Here is a 13,591-nt window from a genome sequence, read left to right as displayed (position 1 = left end):
TTTGAAAAATTATGTTTTGAAGAGGCAAACTGAGTAAACAAATCTGTATATAAAAATAACGACTGATAAATTACAGACGTTTACTGTAAAACAACAAACATTTACTGTAAAATAACGGAAGATAAATTACAAAATTCAGTCAATATAAAGTTTCCAGTAAATTTCTGTTATTTACTCTGTGTTATTTTATGTAAATGTCTGTAATTTAAAGGCCTTTTTTTTTACGTTTCACCTCAGCTGCCGGAAAAAAATTGTTCATTTAAAATTTTATTTTTTAATTAACACACATTTTAGGTTAGTCAATTGTAAGTCAATTTTGACTTTTTCATGAGGGAACTATAAAAATATGTCATCCCCTCAGCAGGATAGTCTTCAGTCACTCATATTTGTCTTTGAACAGCCATTTCTAGCTTGGTGTTAGAATTCATATTAACTAAACCCTTTTAATAAAAATAATAATAATAAATTCATCTCTTAGGAAGGGTTGTAATAGAGTGAAGTTATGCCTGTTAAACTTTGTTCCAAGACCAACAAATGTTAATTTGGACAGCAAAACTTCCAGTCGTCAGTAATCCCGCCATCACACAACATGAATTCCATGTGAAACACATGATAAAGCATGAGAATTAATTTTTTTTTACCCTCCACTCGTAGACGGGTTCCTAGTGTGTTCTCGAAGCTTGTATGCTGGTGTCCTGGCAGCTCCACACGGCAGTAATAGCGGCCGCTGTCCTTAAGGGTCAGGCTGTTGACCCGCAGTGAGATGTCATGGTTTCGGTGGTTTCCTTCCAGGCGGTAGCGCTGGTCCTGGTTGGGTTTTGACTGGCACAGCTGGCTGTTGTTGAGGCTCGAGCAGCGGAACAGCAGCACCGCGGCCCGACCGTGACCCAGAGTCCAGGACACATACATGGAGGAGGGATGAGTGTGGTGCGGGTGGGTGAAGGAGCAGGGCAGCACCACCGGGTAACCCTCTATCCCCCGCACCTCAGCGGGAGCCTTCATTAACCAGCCATCATCATCTTTGGCCACAGCTGAATGAAAAAAGTTTAGAAATCTTCAAAAGTTCAAATAAAAATGTTAAGTTTTATCAGGTATTTGTATTTAAAGTCTGCTGAGAATGTTCTCACCTGCAGAGTGAAGGACCATCAGCAGACCCAGAGTTTTACTGAAGGGATGCAGGTTCATTGCAGATCTTCTGAATTTCTGATACGGTATGAATAGAGAAGAAAAATCTACTTGCAACATGTTCCTAATTCTGACTCACAATCACACACTGCTGACTTCAGTTATAATTAGACAGAGAACTACATATATGTGTTTGTGGGAGTTTGTATGTATCTGTCTCAAAGTCCATCTAACTTTCTGTCTGTCCGTCCATCTTTCTTTCCATCTGTCTGTCTGTCCACCTATCTTTCTGTCTGTTTGTTCAACCATCTATCTTTTCATCCATTTATCTTTCCATTTGTCTGTCAATCCATCTATTTTTCCATCTGTTTGTTTGTCTATCCATCCATCTATTTATCCATCCGTCTGTCCAGCCATCTATCTTTCCATCTGTCAGTCCATCCATTTTTTCATCTGTCTGTCTGACCATCTTTCCATTTATCTTTTCATCTATCTGTCTGTTCAACCATCTATCTTTCCATCTGTCTTCTTTCCGACCATCTGTCTGTCTATCCATCTAGCTTTCTGACCATCTATCTTTCTGTCTGTCTGTCCGACCATCTGTCTGTCCATCCATCTTTCCATCTGTCTGTCTGCCTGTGCGACCATAACTCTTTACATGTCTGTCCATACATCTTTCCATATGTCTGTCTGACCATCTATCTTTCTGTCTGTCTGTCCATCCATCTTTCCATCTGTCTGTCTGCCTGTCCGACCATAAATCTTTGCATGTCTGTCCATCCATCTTTTCATCTGTCTGTCTGACCATCCATCTTTCTGTCTGTCTGACCATCCATCTTTCCATCTTTCTGTCTGACCATCCATCTGTCTGTCTGTCTGTCTGTCTGTCTGACCATCCATCTGTCTGTCTGTATGTCTGACCATCCATCTTTCTGTTTGTCCATTCATCTATTTTCCATATTTCTGTCTGTCCTTTTTGTTTGTCTGTCTGCCTAGTTTTCAATCTGTCTGTCTGCCTGTCTGTCAGTCTATCTATTTGTTTATATTTCCATCCGTCTGTCTTTCAGTCGATATTTCTGTCTGTCTGTCCATTGATCTTTCTTTCTGTTTATCTATGTGTCTGTCTTTCTGTCTATTTTTCCATCTGTCTGTCTGTCAGTTTAACCTTTTGTCTGTCTGTCTGGCTATCTTACCATCTGTCTTTTTTTCCATCTGCCTGTCTATCCGTCTTTCCTTCTTTCTTTCAGTCTGTAGGTCTCATGGCCAACACAACACAACTAAACTTTACATTTTACTTATATTATTCTTTAGTTTGAGAATTTAAAAGTGCAAATAAGAGTTTTCATCTGAGAGCCACAGTAATGCTGGTAAAGATGTCATCATGTGAACAGGATTCGGTTTGAGGAATTTCAATATTAATGCAGAACCTTTCAGAGGAAACTACCTGCACTGACCAGTTCACTAAAAAGGGTTATTTTGGAAATGTAAGCAGACAGTTCCTCATGTTAGTCATTACTTACCATCTTGTTTAGTCACCATACCTTTTGCCTTATTTTAAAGTGATTGATGGTGAGATTCCAGCACAATCAGACTCAAGATGCAAGGCTTTGTGTTTGGTTTTCTTACTTTTATTTGTTGCCTCAAAGGTAATATACACATTTTTCTACATTTTAAAAGCAAGACTTCAGCTTAATCTGCACTATGAAAACACACAATGTATTTAATTCATTTATTAATTAATTTACAGAATAGTTGTTTAATGTATTTCATGAAAAGATGATTTACTAATTCAGCAACTGCAACACTTTTCTTATGTATGTTTTGTAAATGCAGAGACAACTTCACCACTAAAAATGTAATAAATTCTGGATTTAAATTGTCTCACAGATTGACCAAGCATTTAAACAACATATTGTATTATGTTTTGTTCTCATTCGCAGGCCTAACATGTTCAGACTGGACCATAAATGGTCAAACTAAAGTTAACGGCTCACTGGGACAGAATGTGATTCTTCCCTGCTCCTTCACACACCCTAAACAAGACACCTACACCGGCAACATCATTGTCATGTGGATGCAGGAAAACAGAAAGGAGCCTGTTTTTCAGTGTATTATGTCCAACAAAACCGACAGTCAAGACGGTAACTGCTCTCTTAAACCATCAAAGCGATTCTGGCTTCACGGTAACCCCAGGAAAAGAGACATTTCTTTGGCTATCACTAATTTACAGTTGTCCGATGCTGCAAAGTATGCCTGTAGGTTGATGCTGGATTATGATAAAGTTCAGCGCGCCACAGAGCTTATTGTCAACGGTGAGATTTACTGCACACAGCTTTTATTAAAACCACACAGATATATAGTGTTTACATGATTTGAATAATTAAATCGAAATATTTATTGATTTAGGTAGAAAATATGTTCAAACATGCAGATTTTAGTTGAGCGTTAATGCTTTACAGTATGTAATCAATTAGTAATGAATTAAGTATTAATGAGCTATACATTTGTGCAATACAACAGCATTTGTTAATCTTTGTTAAAGTTTGGTTGTTCATGTAATCATTTGTATTAAATATAGTGTAATATTTACTAATTCGTTATTAAAAATGTTTGGTAATGTTTAATTTAACATTAACTATTAAACTGTGTTTCCCATCCATGTTGCTTAAGACACCAACAGTACACATCTTCAACCTCTTCCTATGCGAACACACCTGATTCAACTCATCAGGACATTAGAAGAGACTCTGAAACCTGAAATTAATGTCTGATATAGGAGACATCCAAAATATGTACTGTAGGTGTGCCTTCAGGAACAGGGTTGGGAAGCACTGCTAAAAAAATTTGACTAACTAATGCAGTGAACTATTGTTACAAATGGAAATTTATTGTAGTGTTATGAATTTCACTGTAAAAATTGTTTACAAATTTAGAAACACAGTGTTCAAGACAATGCAAAATGTTGTGCCCTATATAGAGTAATTAATTTATTTAACTGATGTTGTGTTATTATTATTTATTTATTTGTTTTACTAATATTTTTGATTTGTTAAGGGAACATTTCATTTTGTCATTATCCATACATTAAAGTAATACTTTTGAATATGCTCTGAATATTCAAAACTAATCTAGAACAACTAATGTTTAAAGCGTTAGTTAAAATATTGGGAACATTAGAAATTCTTGATAGTTGATAGAGTTCTTAGAACATGTTTTGTTGTTTTGAAAACATTGCATACGGCTACGGGGGAAATCCTCTTTGTAAATTCCACTTTCTCTTTATTAACAATATATAGTAAAGTGTTTGAGTAAAACATGATTTTTATTCTTATTATATTTTTGTTCAACTCAATTCATCTTTATTTCTTTAGCGTTTTTACAATGTAGATTGTGTCAAAGCAGCTCAACATAGAAGTTCAAGTAAACTGAAAATGTCGAGTCCAGTTTTCAGAGTTGAAGTTTAGTTCAGTTCAGTGTGTTTAAATTCTAAAGTTTATTCTGCAAACTAGGCTATATGGATGACATTTTTTCTAAATTTAAAATAAAAGTATTGTCATTTTGAAAGAAAAAGTGACAATGGGTCCTAAAAAGTCAGAGTTTCAGTCATTTGTTAAGTTCATTTTTAACATAATACCAATGTTTTGACCCTAGAAGCATTAAGAAAACAATATTTAGTGGAATAACCCAATTGCAACATATAAAGGAAAAAAAAAATGTGTTTGAGTAAATTAATTAATATTTGTTTTATTTTAACATTTCTTATAAACACATTTCTAGTAAATCCAGTACATCCAATTTCAATCTTTTCAATCTAAAACACCCAGACCAATGTTAGAAAAATGTTCTTGGAACATATTTTGTAAGCTGAGAAACAAAACATAATCAATGATGAAAGAAATGCATATTAATAACATTTTTTTTGCAAATTTTAATGAATCATCTGTTAATATATATATTTTGATTTATTTTATAGAGCTCATTAAAAAACAACAAATGTTGACCAAAGTGCTTTAAAAAAACAACCAACATACAAAATCTATACTTGTGTATATATACAGTTGATGTCAAAATTATAAGCCCCCCTTTGATTTTATTTTTATTTTTTAAATATTTCCCAAATGATGTTTAACAGAGCAAGGAAATTTTCACAGTATGCCTGATAATATTTTTTCTTCTGGGGAAAGGCTTATTGGTTTTATTTCGGCTTTCGGCTTGAATAAAAGCAGTTTGAAATTTTTTATGAACCATTTTAAGGTCAAAATTATTTGCCCCTTCAAGCTATTTTTCCCCCGACTGTCAACAGAACAAACTACCGTTATACAATAACTTGCCTAATTACCCTAACCTGCCTAGTTAACCTAATTAACCTAGTTAAACCTTTAAATGTCATGTTAAGGTGTCTAGATGTGTTTTGAAATATATGCAGTAAATTATTATTTACTGTCATCATGGCAAAGATAAAATAATTCAGTTATCAGAAATGAGTTACTAAAACTATTATGTTTTAAAATCTGTTGAAAATAAAATCTGCTCTCTGTTAAACAGAAATTGGGGAAAAAAAATAAACAGGGTGGCGAATAATTCAGGGGGGCTAATAATTCTGACTTCTACTGTGTGTGTATATATATATATACAAAATATGTAAAACAAATTAATTAATATCAAAAGCTAGAGACAGAAGAAGATTTTTATAAATAAGACTTAAAAGCACCAAGGGAAGAGCATGCGCTAATATGTAAAGGCAGACCATTCCACAGATGAGGGGCTGTGACAGAAAAAGACCTGTCTCTTTTTTTATTTTAACCATTATTTGGGAGCAACTAGCTGAAACAGGTTGTTAGAATGTTAGCTATTAGCTAAATTTGTGCTTTTAATTTTTAACTGCAGCTAATTGTCCTAATATACAGTATGTATATTTTTGTGACGGTCACTTGCAGCTCCAGCACGAATCCTCATCTTATCTCAGTATTTGGAGCTCACGTCTCACGCATTGCTGGTGAAGTGCATTGCCCAAGGAAATCCAGTGCCGGATGTAAAATGGACCCTATCTTCTGGGCAAAATGCTTCAGCCACAACTGAACGCCACAAGTACATGGTCATGAGCTCAGTTCAGTTCTCCGAGCAGGACGTCTTCACTTGTCAAGCTGTGAACTCACTGGGTCGAGCTCAAAAAACATTTCCACCAGATCCTCGCAGTTGTTTTGCTCCTTTGGCGGCGACTGGTGTTCTGGCGGTTGTGCTGGTGCTTGGGCTTCTGCTCTTCATTTGGGATGTGATACGAAAAAGTACATTTAATTGTTTTACATTTTATTCATCAAATTCTTTCTTTCTTCCTGACAAATTCTGACATGATTTATGTGTTTTTGTTTCCACTGAGTAGGACAAAGTGAACAAGGAGCCATGGAACAGTAAGAACATACCTTTTTTTTTTTATTTAGACCAGCAACTGTAATTATGGGTAACACTTTATTATATGGTGTCCTTGTCGCACATTCCATGTGCCTACTGTATTAACCCTGTTGGGAATGTTTTCATCCACTCTGGGGTCATTTTGAGTCTTAATTTGGCCATAACTGCTTCTTTATTTCAGCTAGCAGAATAATGTTTGGTGACAAATCTTATTTTGGCACATATTTTGAGAAAATGCTTTGATTTAAAAAAAAAAAACTCAATGATACACTCTGGGCAAATTGTTTGGGGTGAGAACATCCACTGAATTAAACTGCTGTAAAACGCATGAGATAAATATTTTTTTCAATTGTTTGCATAAATCTACTAAAACTACTTAATTGTTTAGAAAATTACAGGATTTTAATAACCGCACTGGAAGTAAGAAGCTGGTCATATTCACAGAATCTTGCCACAAAACTGTTTAAGCTCCTTATAAAAGTGATTTCTGCATAATAGGTCCTCTTTAATCTGACTCCAATTTCAGGTGGTCATTAAATTTCTAATTAGTAATGGGTCACAATCATTAAAAATAATACATTTGGATAATAGATTAATTTCAGATGCACTAAACTCAATTATTCCTTTCATTGCATTTTGAGTCCATGAGTGGCCAATTCACATGTCTACCTTCACATGTAGATTCTTAATTAGAGGTTTGTAGGTGACTGGCACCTTTTTAACTTGGCCATACAGCTTGCTCTCTGAATAAAAAGGTAGTCCACCCAGTCTTTTATCATGCAACTTGCCTGATCAAAAATGGTCAGTAATCAAAAGGCCTACAATAAAGTGCTAATTGCTCCCTTCACTCATGATCCTGTTTGATCCACACTGGCCGTAATACACCAAGGTTCAACAACAGTGTTCTCACAATTTACTAGTAATTTCAGTAGAATTCCAAATGAGTCAAATATAACATTTTTAGATCAATCATATTATGCCAAATACATTAAAAACAAAACAATGAGAAGCCTATTCAGAGATGATTAATATACAACATCCATTACTCAAAGGTCAATAAAAGAGTACTTTGGGGAAAAGAAGTATGCTACAAAGTCTTTATGCAGAGCTCAGAGGCTCACACACTGCATTGGCGGTATCCTGGTTACAATATCCCAATGACACTTTTCAACTTTCCATTAAAGACTCATGTCAGAACAAACAACCATAAATTCAAGATAACAAAAGCCTCACAAAGAGCTTTGTCTGCTCCTATGTTAACCTAAAACTGAGTCACCACCTAGGGTGAAAAGTTCATACATGACAGACAGTTTTGCACTTCAGTGGGAGAGAAGATATTCCCAAACGTAGATAAACAGAAAAGAGTTCTCGCAATACAAGTGACTACTGTGAAACTGAGATCATTTTACCAATCATGCAGAGACATTTTTAAAATGATACCAAACAGGACATGTTAAAATTATCACAGGATACACCGTATGTAGAGCATGGACATCCTGTGTGGAGTGTATCTTCATATGGTGAATCTATTATTTTAGCTTGTCATGTTAAATTAAAACAGTTGAACAACTGTCTTTCATGCAGATCTGCCGCTCCGACTAGAACGTTTATTGTTTTATGGCATCCGTTCTTTGTGAATTGCTTAGATAAGAGAAAAGACTAGAGTGTCCATTCATCCTAAATGATCAGCTCCATTATGAGCTCAGGAGATCAAGAATTCAAAATAATCTTACAAGTAATGCTAATTATTTACATGTACCTAATATGGGCGGCACGGTGGCTCTGTGGTTAGCACTGTCGCCTCACAGCAAGAAGGTCACTAGTTTGTTAGTTTGACTGGGACTGGGCAAGTTGGCATTTCTGTTTGGAGTTCCTCCGGGTGCTCCAGTTTCCTAAATTGGTCGTACTGTATGAGTGCGTGTGAAAGAGTGCGGCAGGAGAGCCATCCGCTGCGTAAAACATTTGCTAAATAAGTTGGCAGTTCATTTGGCTGTGGCGACCCCTGATGAATAAGGGACTAAAGGATTGGATGAATGTACCCAGTGCTTAGTTTTTAAATTAAACATTTCCAGAACAAAACCAGGAAATAAAAGTTACACTGTAAAAACAAATCCGTAATTTTACGGTTTAATTCCGGCAGCTGGGGTCCCGGAGAAAAAAAAAGTAAAATAACGGCTGTTAAATCACAGAAATTTACTGTAAAATAACAGAGGTCAAATTACAGAAATTTACCAGAAATTTTAATTTAAGGAAATTTCTGTAATTTAATGTCCGTTATTTTACGGTAAATTACTTTAATTTAACAGCTGTTATTTTATGTTTTTCCCGACACCCTAGCTGCTGGAAATAAACCATAAAATTAAAGATTTTTTTTACAGTGTACCGTAACCGACGTCCACCACACAATTTCAATTTTCCCTAAACATGACGTTACTACGCAGTCATAGCGGAAAAAAGCATCAAATATCTGAACAGTTTTTTGCAATATAACGTTATGGGTCACCCATGGATAATAAACAAACAAACAAACATGTAGCTCCAAACATAAATTGTATGAAATATCACTATTTAGCTTACAAACACAACTGACATTCAGTTTACTTTACTATTATGTGTCAAGTAAAAATAACTCATGCTGCATCCCAATTCGCATCCTTATTCTACACTCTAAAGGTAATTATTTTGTGAAGGAAAAATATATACTTTTGAGTGTGTAACAGAAGAGTGCAAGCTTTGTGGCATACTACTTCCTCGTTAACAGATCGTTATGTTGCTTAGTTATGAGCCCTGTCAATCATCCACATTTCTTTCATATTTAATTTCCTAATTGGAGAAGCAGCAGCAGGATAATCTGCCATTCACGAGTCTTTCATGCAGTAAAACCTCTTCAGGTCTTTGGGTAATTATGCATTCAGATGTTAATGTCCAAACATATCTTTATATAAGTTCACGTTGTTATTGCAGATGAAATATAACATGGGAAACACTATTTAGGATAGATAGTATGCAAATTGGGACACGGTATCACTCTTCTAATCTTCATGAAGAGCCCACAGTTACCTATTCTGTCATGTTTTCTGGCTGACTTGAGATTGCTTTGCTTCTGTCTCCTGCTATCCTGATCCAGGGATGCAGTTCAATCTACTCGAGATCTCTTTTGATCAGGCTCATCTACTTGTAGTTAAAAATAACTTAATATATACTTGACTGCTTGTTTGGCATTTTGAAAATTCAAATAATATTTAGGTAGGCCACTCCGCGCAAAACAATCACCAACCAGTGTAAACATAATAAGTGAATGAACATTAGTGATTGTAAACGTAAGAAAGCTGATTGGTCGAAAGTGACTACCACAATCCACACAGCTTTGTTCGCTGTTTTTCACTCAGATTCATTCACATTCTTTCTCCCTCTCTCACACACACACGCAGGTATTCACCATGCAAAAGGTGATGCCAGATCAATTAAATTAAATGCTGTATTGCAAAACACGAATATCTGATATATATTTCCCAGAACAGCATCCAGCAAGATCCAGTGTTCTGTCAATTTGTCCTACCTTGTCAGATTTTCCTACCTCCCATTCAAAAAGTAGGTAGCACATTTAGATGACGCACTATACTACCCATCAGATTTTGCTACCAGTGTGAATTCCAACTTGGAGTAGTCTGATACAAACGGATTAGTTTTTAAACTTAAATGGTTTGTAGCAATCGGTTTCCTCAAACCGTTTGAGTTGCCTTACCTTTTTGGGTTTTTCAATACTGTGTTGGTTTGAGTTCTCTTCCTTTATCAGGTTTTACTGTGCTCAAATTGCTCTGTTTACTCAAATGGATTAAGTTCAGTAATTCATCATGATTAGTTTTTGAACTGTAATTGACTGTAATTGATTGTTGCAATCGGTTGTCTCAAATAGTTTGAGTTACCTTAACATTTTGAGTTTTACAGTGTAATATCAAACTAACCAACATAATCAATTCAAATACAATGTTGGTAGCATAATCTGATGGGTTGGATAAAATGTCAGGACACCGGCTCAAATTAAGCACCGAATGAAACTAATACAAGGCTACAGTTACTGTGGAATGTAAGTTTGGTTTAGGGTTAGTTTCATGTAATTATGCATGTAAATACTATAGTAAGTACATGGAACATTTGTGACAGTAAAATAAAATGTTAACAAATAAACATTACATAACAAAATAAACTGTATAATGACATCATTCGTTCAAACTATTTCAAAGTAACAATAATGGTTTTCATTTTTTAGTTATTTAGGTGCACAGCAGGCTAAAAGCTCTATCTATGAAGCTAATGAGATGGTGTATGCCAATGTCAGGACTTTACCACCTGGTGAGTGTGATACATAATAAAAACAGCTTTGTAATAGCGGATAACGTTAATGGACATGTATTACTCTTTCTAGATGCTTCGGCACAAGGCAAAATGTACTCAACATGGCCGCCATCAGAAGAAGCAAAGGCGGAGGTGAATCCCAGATTTCAGAGCCAAAGAAGGGCCACCAGCAAGGTTCGTCCCGCGACAGCTGCGACAACCCCGACAGCACCGGTGGAAAGTGAAAGGTGACAACTTTTTTTACTTTTATCGTAATTGTGTTGTCTTAATTAAGGGATTGCGTCATCTTAATCTTTCGCTAAGAAATAAGACGTTTTTAGTATTGCTATATTCATCTATATTCGTCATGGTGACGCAGTTGGTAGCATGATCGCCTAACCGCAAGAAGGTCGCTGGTTCGAGCCTCGGCTGGGTCATTTGGCAATTCTGTGTGGAGTTTGCATGTTCTCCTGGTGTTTGCGTGGATTTTCCCCACAGTCCAAAGACATAAGAAATAGCTAAGACATAACTAAAACTGTCTGTAGGGCATCCAGGCATCCTCTGCGTAAAACATTTGCTGGATAAGTTGCCAGTTCATTCCGCTGTGGCAACCCCTGATTAATAAAGGGACTTAGCCGAAAAGAAAATTAATAAATGAATGCTTTTTAGAGTATTGCTAGTTTTAAGAATATCTATAGACTACAGTGTGCTCCAAAACAATGGCAAAATTTGTTTAGAAGATATAAAACTGATTAAAACATCCAAAGCTTGTAGTATGTCACTTCTGCCTAAATGGATCAATGATTTAATTAATGTCATTTCATACTTTATTTTCCTCATTAAATCTTGACCAATCAAATTCTCTCTAGTATCTGACATGCCCCGCCCCCTTCAAGAAGCTTCTCAGTTGATACGCTTGAGCTCAAGCACTTTCACTGGCAGAGCGATGATAAAACAAAATATTATTGCCTATTTTTTTCAAAAGGGGGAGGAGTTACTCAGTGTCCCACCTTCTCCTCATGTTTCTGTTTAGATTACATCAAACATCGGATTAAAAATGCTAATTTCAAAGCACTTCATGGGACCTTTAACATTTTTTGTAATATTTAATAACATTTTTAATATCTAATGACATTTTGTTTTCTAGTATTTTAGTTTGTTTTAATTCAAGTTAAATTAAATAACATTATAACCATTTACTAGGCAACTGAAATTAATATTAATAACTTTATCATATTTATTTAAGTAGCTCAAATGTTTTTTATTGGTTTCAGTTTGTGGGTAGATCGACATGTCAACAATGTGCTTAAAATGGAAAAGTTTCTCCTTTGTGATTTTAAAACTTTTGTGTACACAACATTGTCAAATTGATTCTCATTTACATATATTGTTGTACCAACATAGGCTCATTCAGAAAACGTAGCCCTATATACATTTCTGGAGATCGTGAATTATGTAGCTAGAGGTACAAATAGCTGAATTTCGTCTATAAAACAAATGCTATTTGCTTTTGAAAACACTATTGGTTGGGTTCTGGAATGGAGGAGGGTGGGTTAGTCGATTGGTCAGACTGTCAGTCAGTCAGTCGACAGCGGCCTCTAGTGGATTTATGTGAGAACAGCAGGTGCGAATCACACTCATGAGAGAAATTTGAGATTAAAAAGCATACACAGCGGACTCTGGTGGATTTGCAAAATCAAAGACTGCAAAAAACATACCTCCCGGGACATATTTGGTGCTCTCCAGAATTATATATAGGGATGCGTTTTCAGAATGAGCCAGGTTGCATTATACAATTAACTAAAACGCTATATTGTGCATGTCGTGGCAGTAGTTGGTGATTTTACTTTGCATGATAATGCTCTTGTAGTTTGCCATTGTTGTTTTAGTTGTGCTGTCATTTTAAACATGTTTTATGCATGTGCATATTGACACTATTTTCACAGTTTTTGTGGTTTACAAGTAGACGATAATGGTATCATTTTCAAAAACTTGCATGTTGCATTTTTATGGTTCCAAAATAACTTTATTTTGTAAATGAAAGGCATAAATATTGTAGTTGGAAACAGCCCACAGTTACATATATTAACCTTGATGTTTATTTATATTTTCAGATACTAGAGAGCCAGCTTTTGGTAAAATGCCAGCAGTCCTCAAAGGAAGTAAAACCAAAATGGAGATATTAAATCTTACAGTCAAATCTCATGAGCAATAAACAACATTACTAGAATATGTGAATAAAATTGCTATTTGAATTAAAATGTCTTTTCTTGTGCGTGTTTGTTTGTGTGTTTGTTTGTTTTTGTGTGTGTGTGTGTGTGTGTGTGTATGTGTATGTGTGTGCGCGTGTGTGTGTTTGAGAGAGAGAGAGAGAAGGAGTGTGTGAACTAGAAGAGCATTGAATTTAGCATTGAATTTAGTTGTTAATTGGGTTTATTTTTTAAAGACCCAATTAACAATAATATTATAAAAAATTGTTAAATATTAGTTGGTAACTATTTACCTGAAGATAAGGAGTGAATGATCTTAGATATCCAACTGAGGTGTGTGTGTGTGTGTGTGTGTGTGTGTGTATGCACTTGGTTAGAAGCAGAAGACTAATTTCATGACAAGTATGGGTAAAACCATACTTGTCAAGGCTCACTTCTTCATTTCACAAAACTTTTATTGTTTTTTTTTTTTTAACTAATTCTGGAAACTTAACTTTTTAGTAATCATTTAA

At 35.3% G+C, this 13,591-nt stretch overlaps 2 protein-coding genes across 5 annotated transcripts in view; one reads left to right on the top strand and one right to left on the bottom strand.

Annotated features, from left to right (window-relative positions):
* The window catches only part of si:dkey-11p23.7, a 55,872-nt gene that overhangs the window by 2,905 nt on the left and 39,376 nt on the right, over positions 1-13,591 (bottom strand). Inside the window, exons 1-3 of one of the 3 annotated variants that reach the window (XM_073924399.1) lie at positions 1,872-2,308; positions 1,128-1,761; positions 642-1,031 (exon numbers count right to left, since the gene is read on the bottom strand). In XM_073924399.1, coding sequence (XP_073780500.1) covers positions 642-1,031; positions 1,128-1,245 — 508 coding nt within the window. In that variant the 5' untranslated portion in view covers positions 1,246-1,761; positions 1,872-2,308. 3 annotated transcript variants of the gene reach the window in all.
* On the top strand, positions 332-13,122 carry siglec15l (sialic acid binding Ig-like lectin 15, like). 2 transcript variants are annotated; one of them, XM_068213840.2, is made up of 7 exons: positions 332-1,211; positions 3,066-3,437; positions 6,063-6,410; positions 6,506-6,533; positions 10,805-10,887; positions 10,961-11,117; positions 12,984-13,122. In XM_068213840.2, exons 2-7 carry the CDS (start codon positions 3,194-3,196, stop codon positions 12,988-12,990), a joined length of 867 nt encoding a protein of 288 aa, XP_068069941.1. In that variant the 5' UTR covers positions 332-1,211; positions 3,066-3,193; the 3' UTR covers positions 12,991-13,122.

This window comes from Danio rerio, chromosome 16, assembly GCF_049306965.1.
Source record: "Danio rerio strain Tuebingen ecotype United States chromosome 16, GRCz12tu, whole genome shotgun sequence".
Classification (NCBI taxonomy): Eukaryota; Metazoa; Chordata; class Actinopteri; order Cypriniformes; family Danionidae; genus Danio; species Danio rerio.
This window is presented reverse-complemented; position numbering and strand designations above follow the sequence as displayed.

What these genes read in the sequence shown, in the direction of transcription:
- siglec15l (XM_068213840.2), top strand. Translation starts at nt 3,194, where the DNA reads ATGTGGATGCAGGAAAACAGAAAGGAGCCTGTTTTTCAGTGTATTATG. An exon ending in TTGGGATGTGATACGAAAAA is followed by an intron (nt 6,411 to 6,505) that starts GTACATTTAATT and finishes TCCACTGAGTAG; the next exon opens with GACAAAGTGAACAAGGAGCC. An exon ending in GAACAAGGAGCCATGGAACA is followed by an intron (nt 6,534 to 10,804) that starts GTAAGAACATAC and finishes TTCATTTTTTAG; the next exon opens with TTATTTAGGTGCACAGCAGG.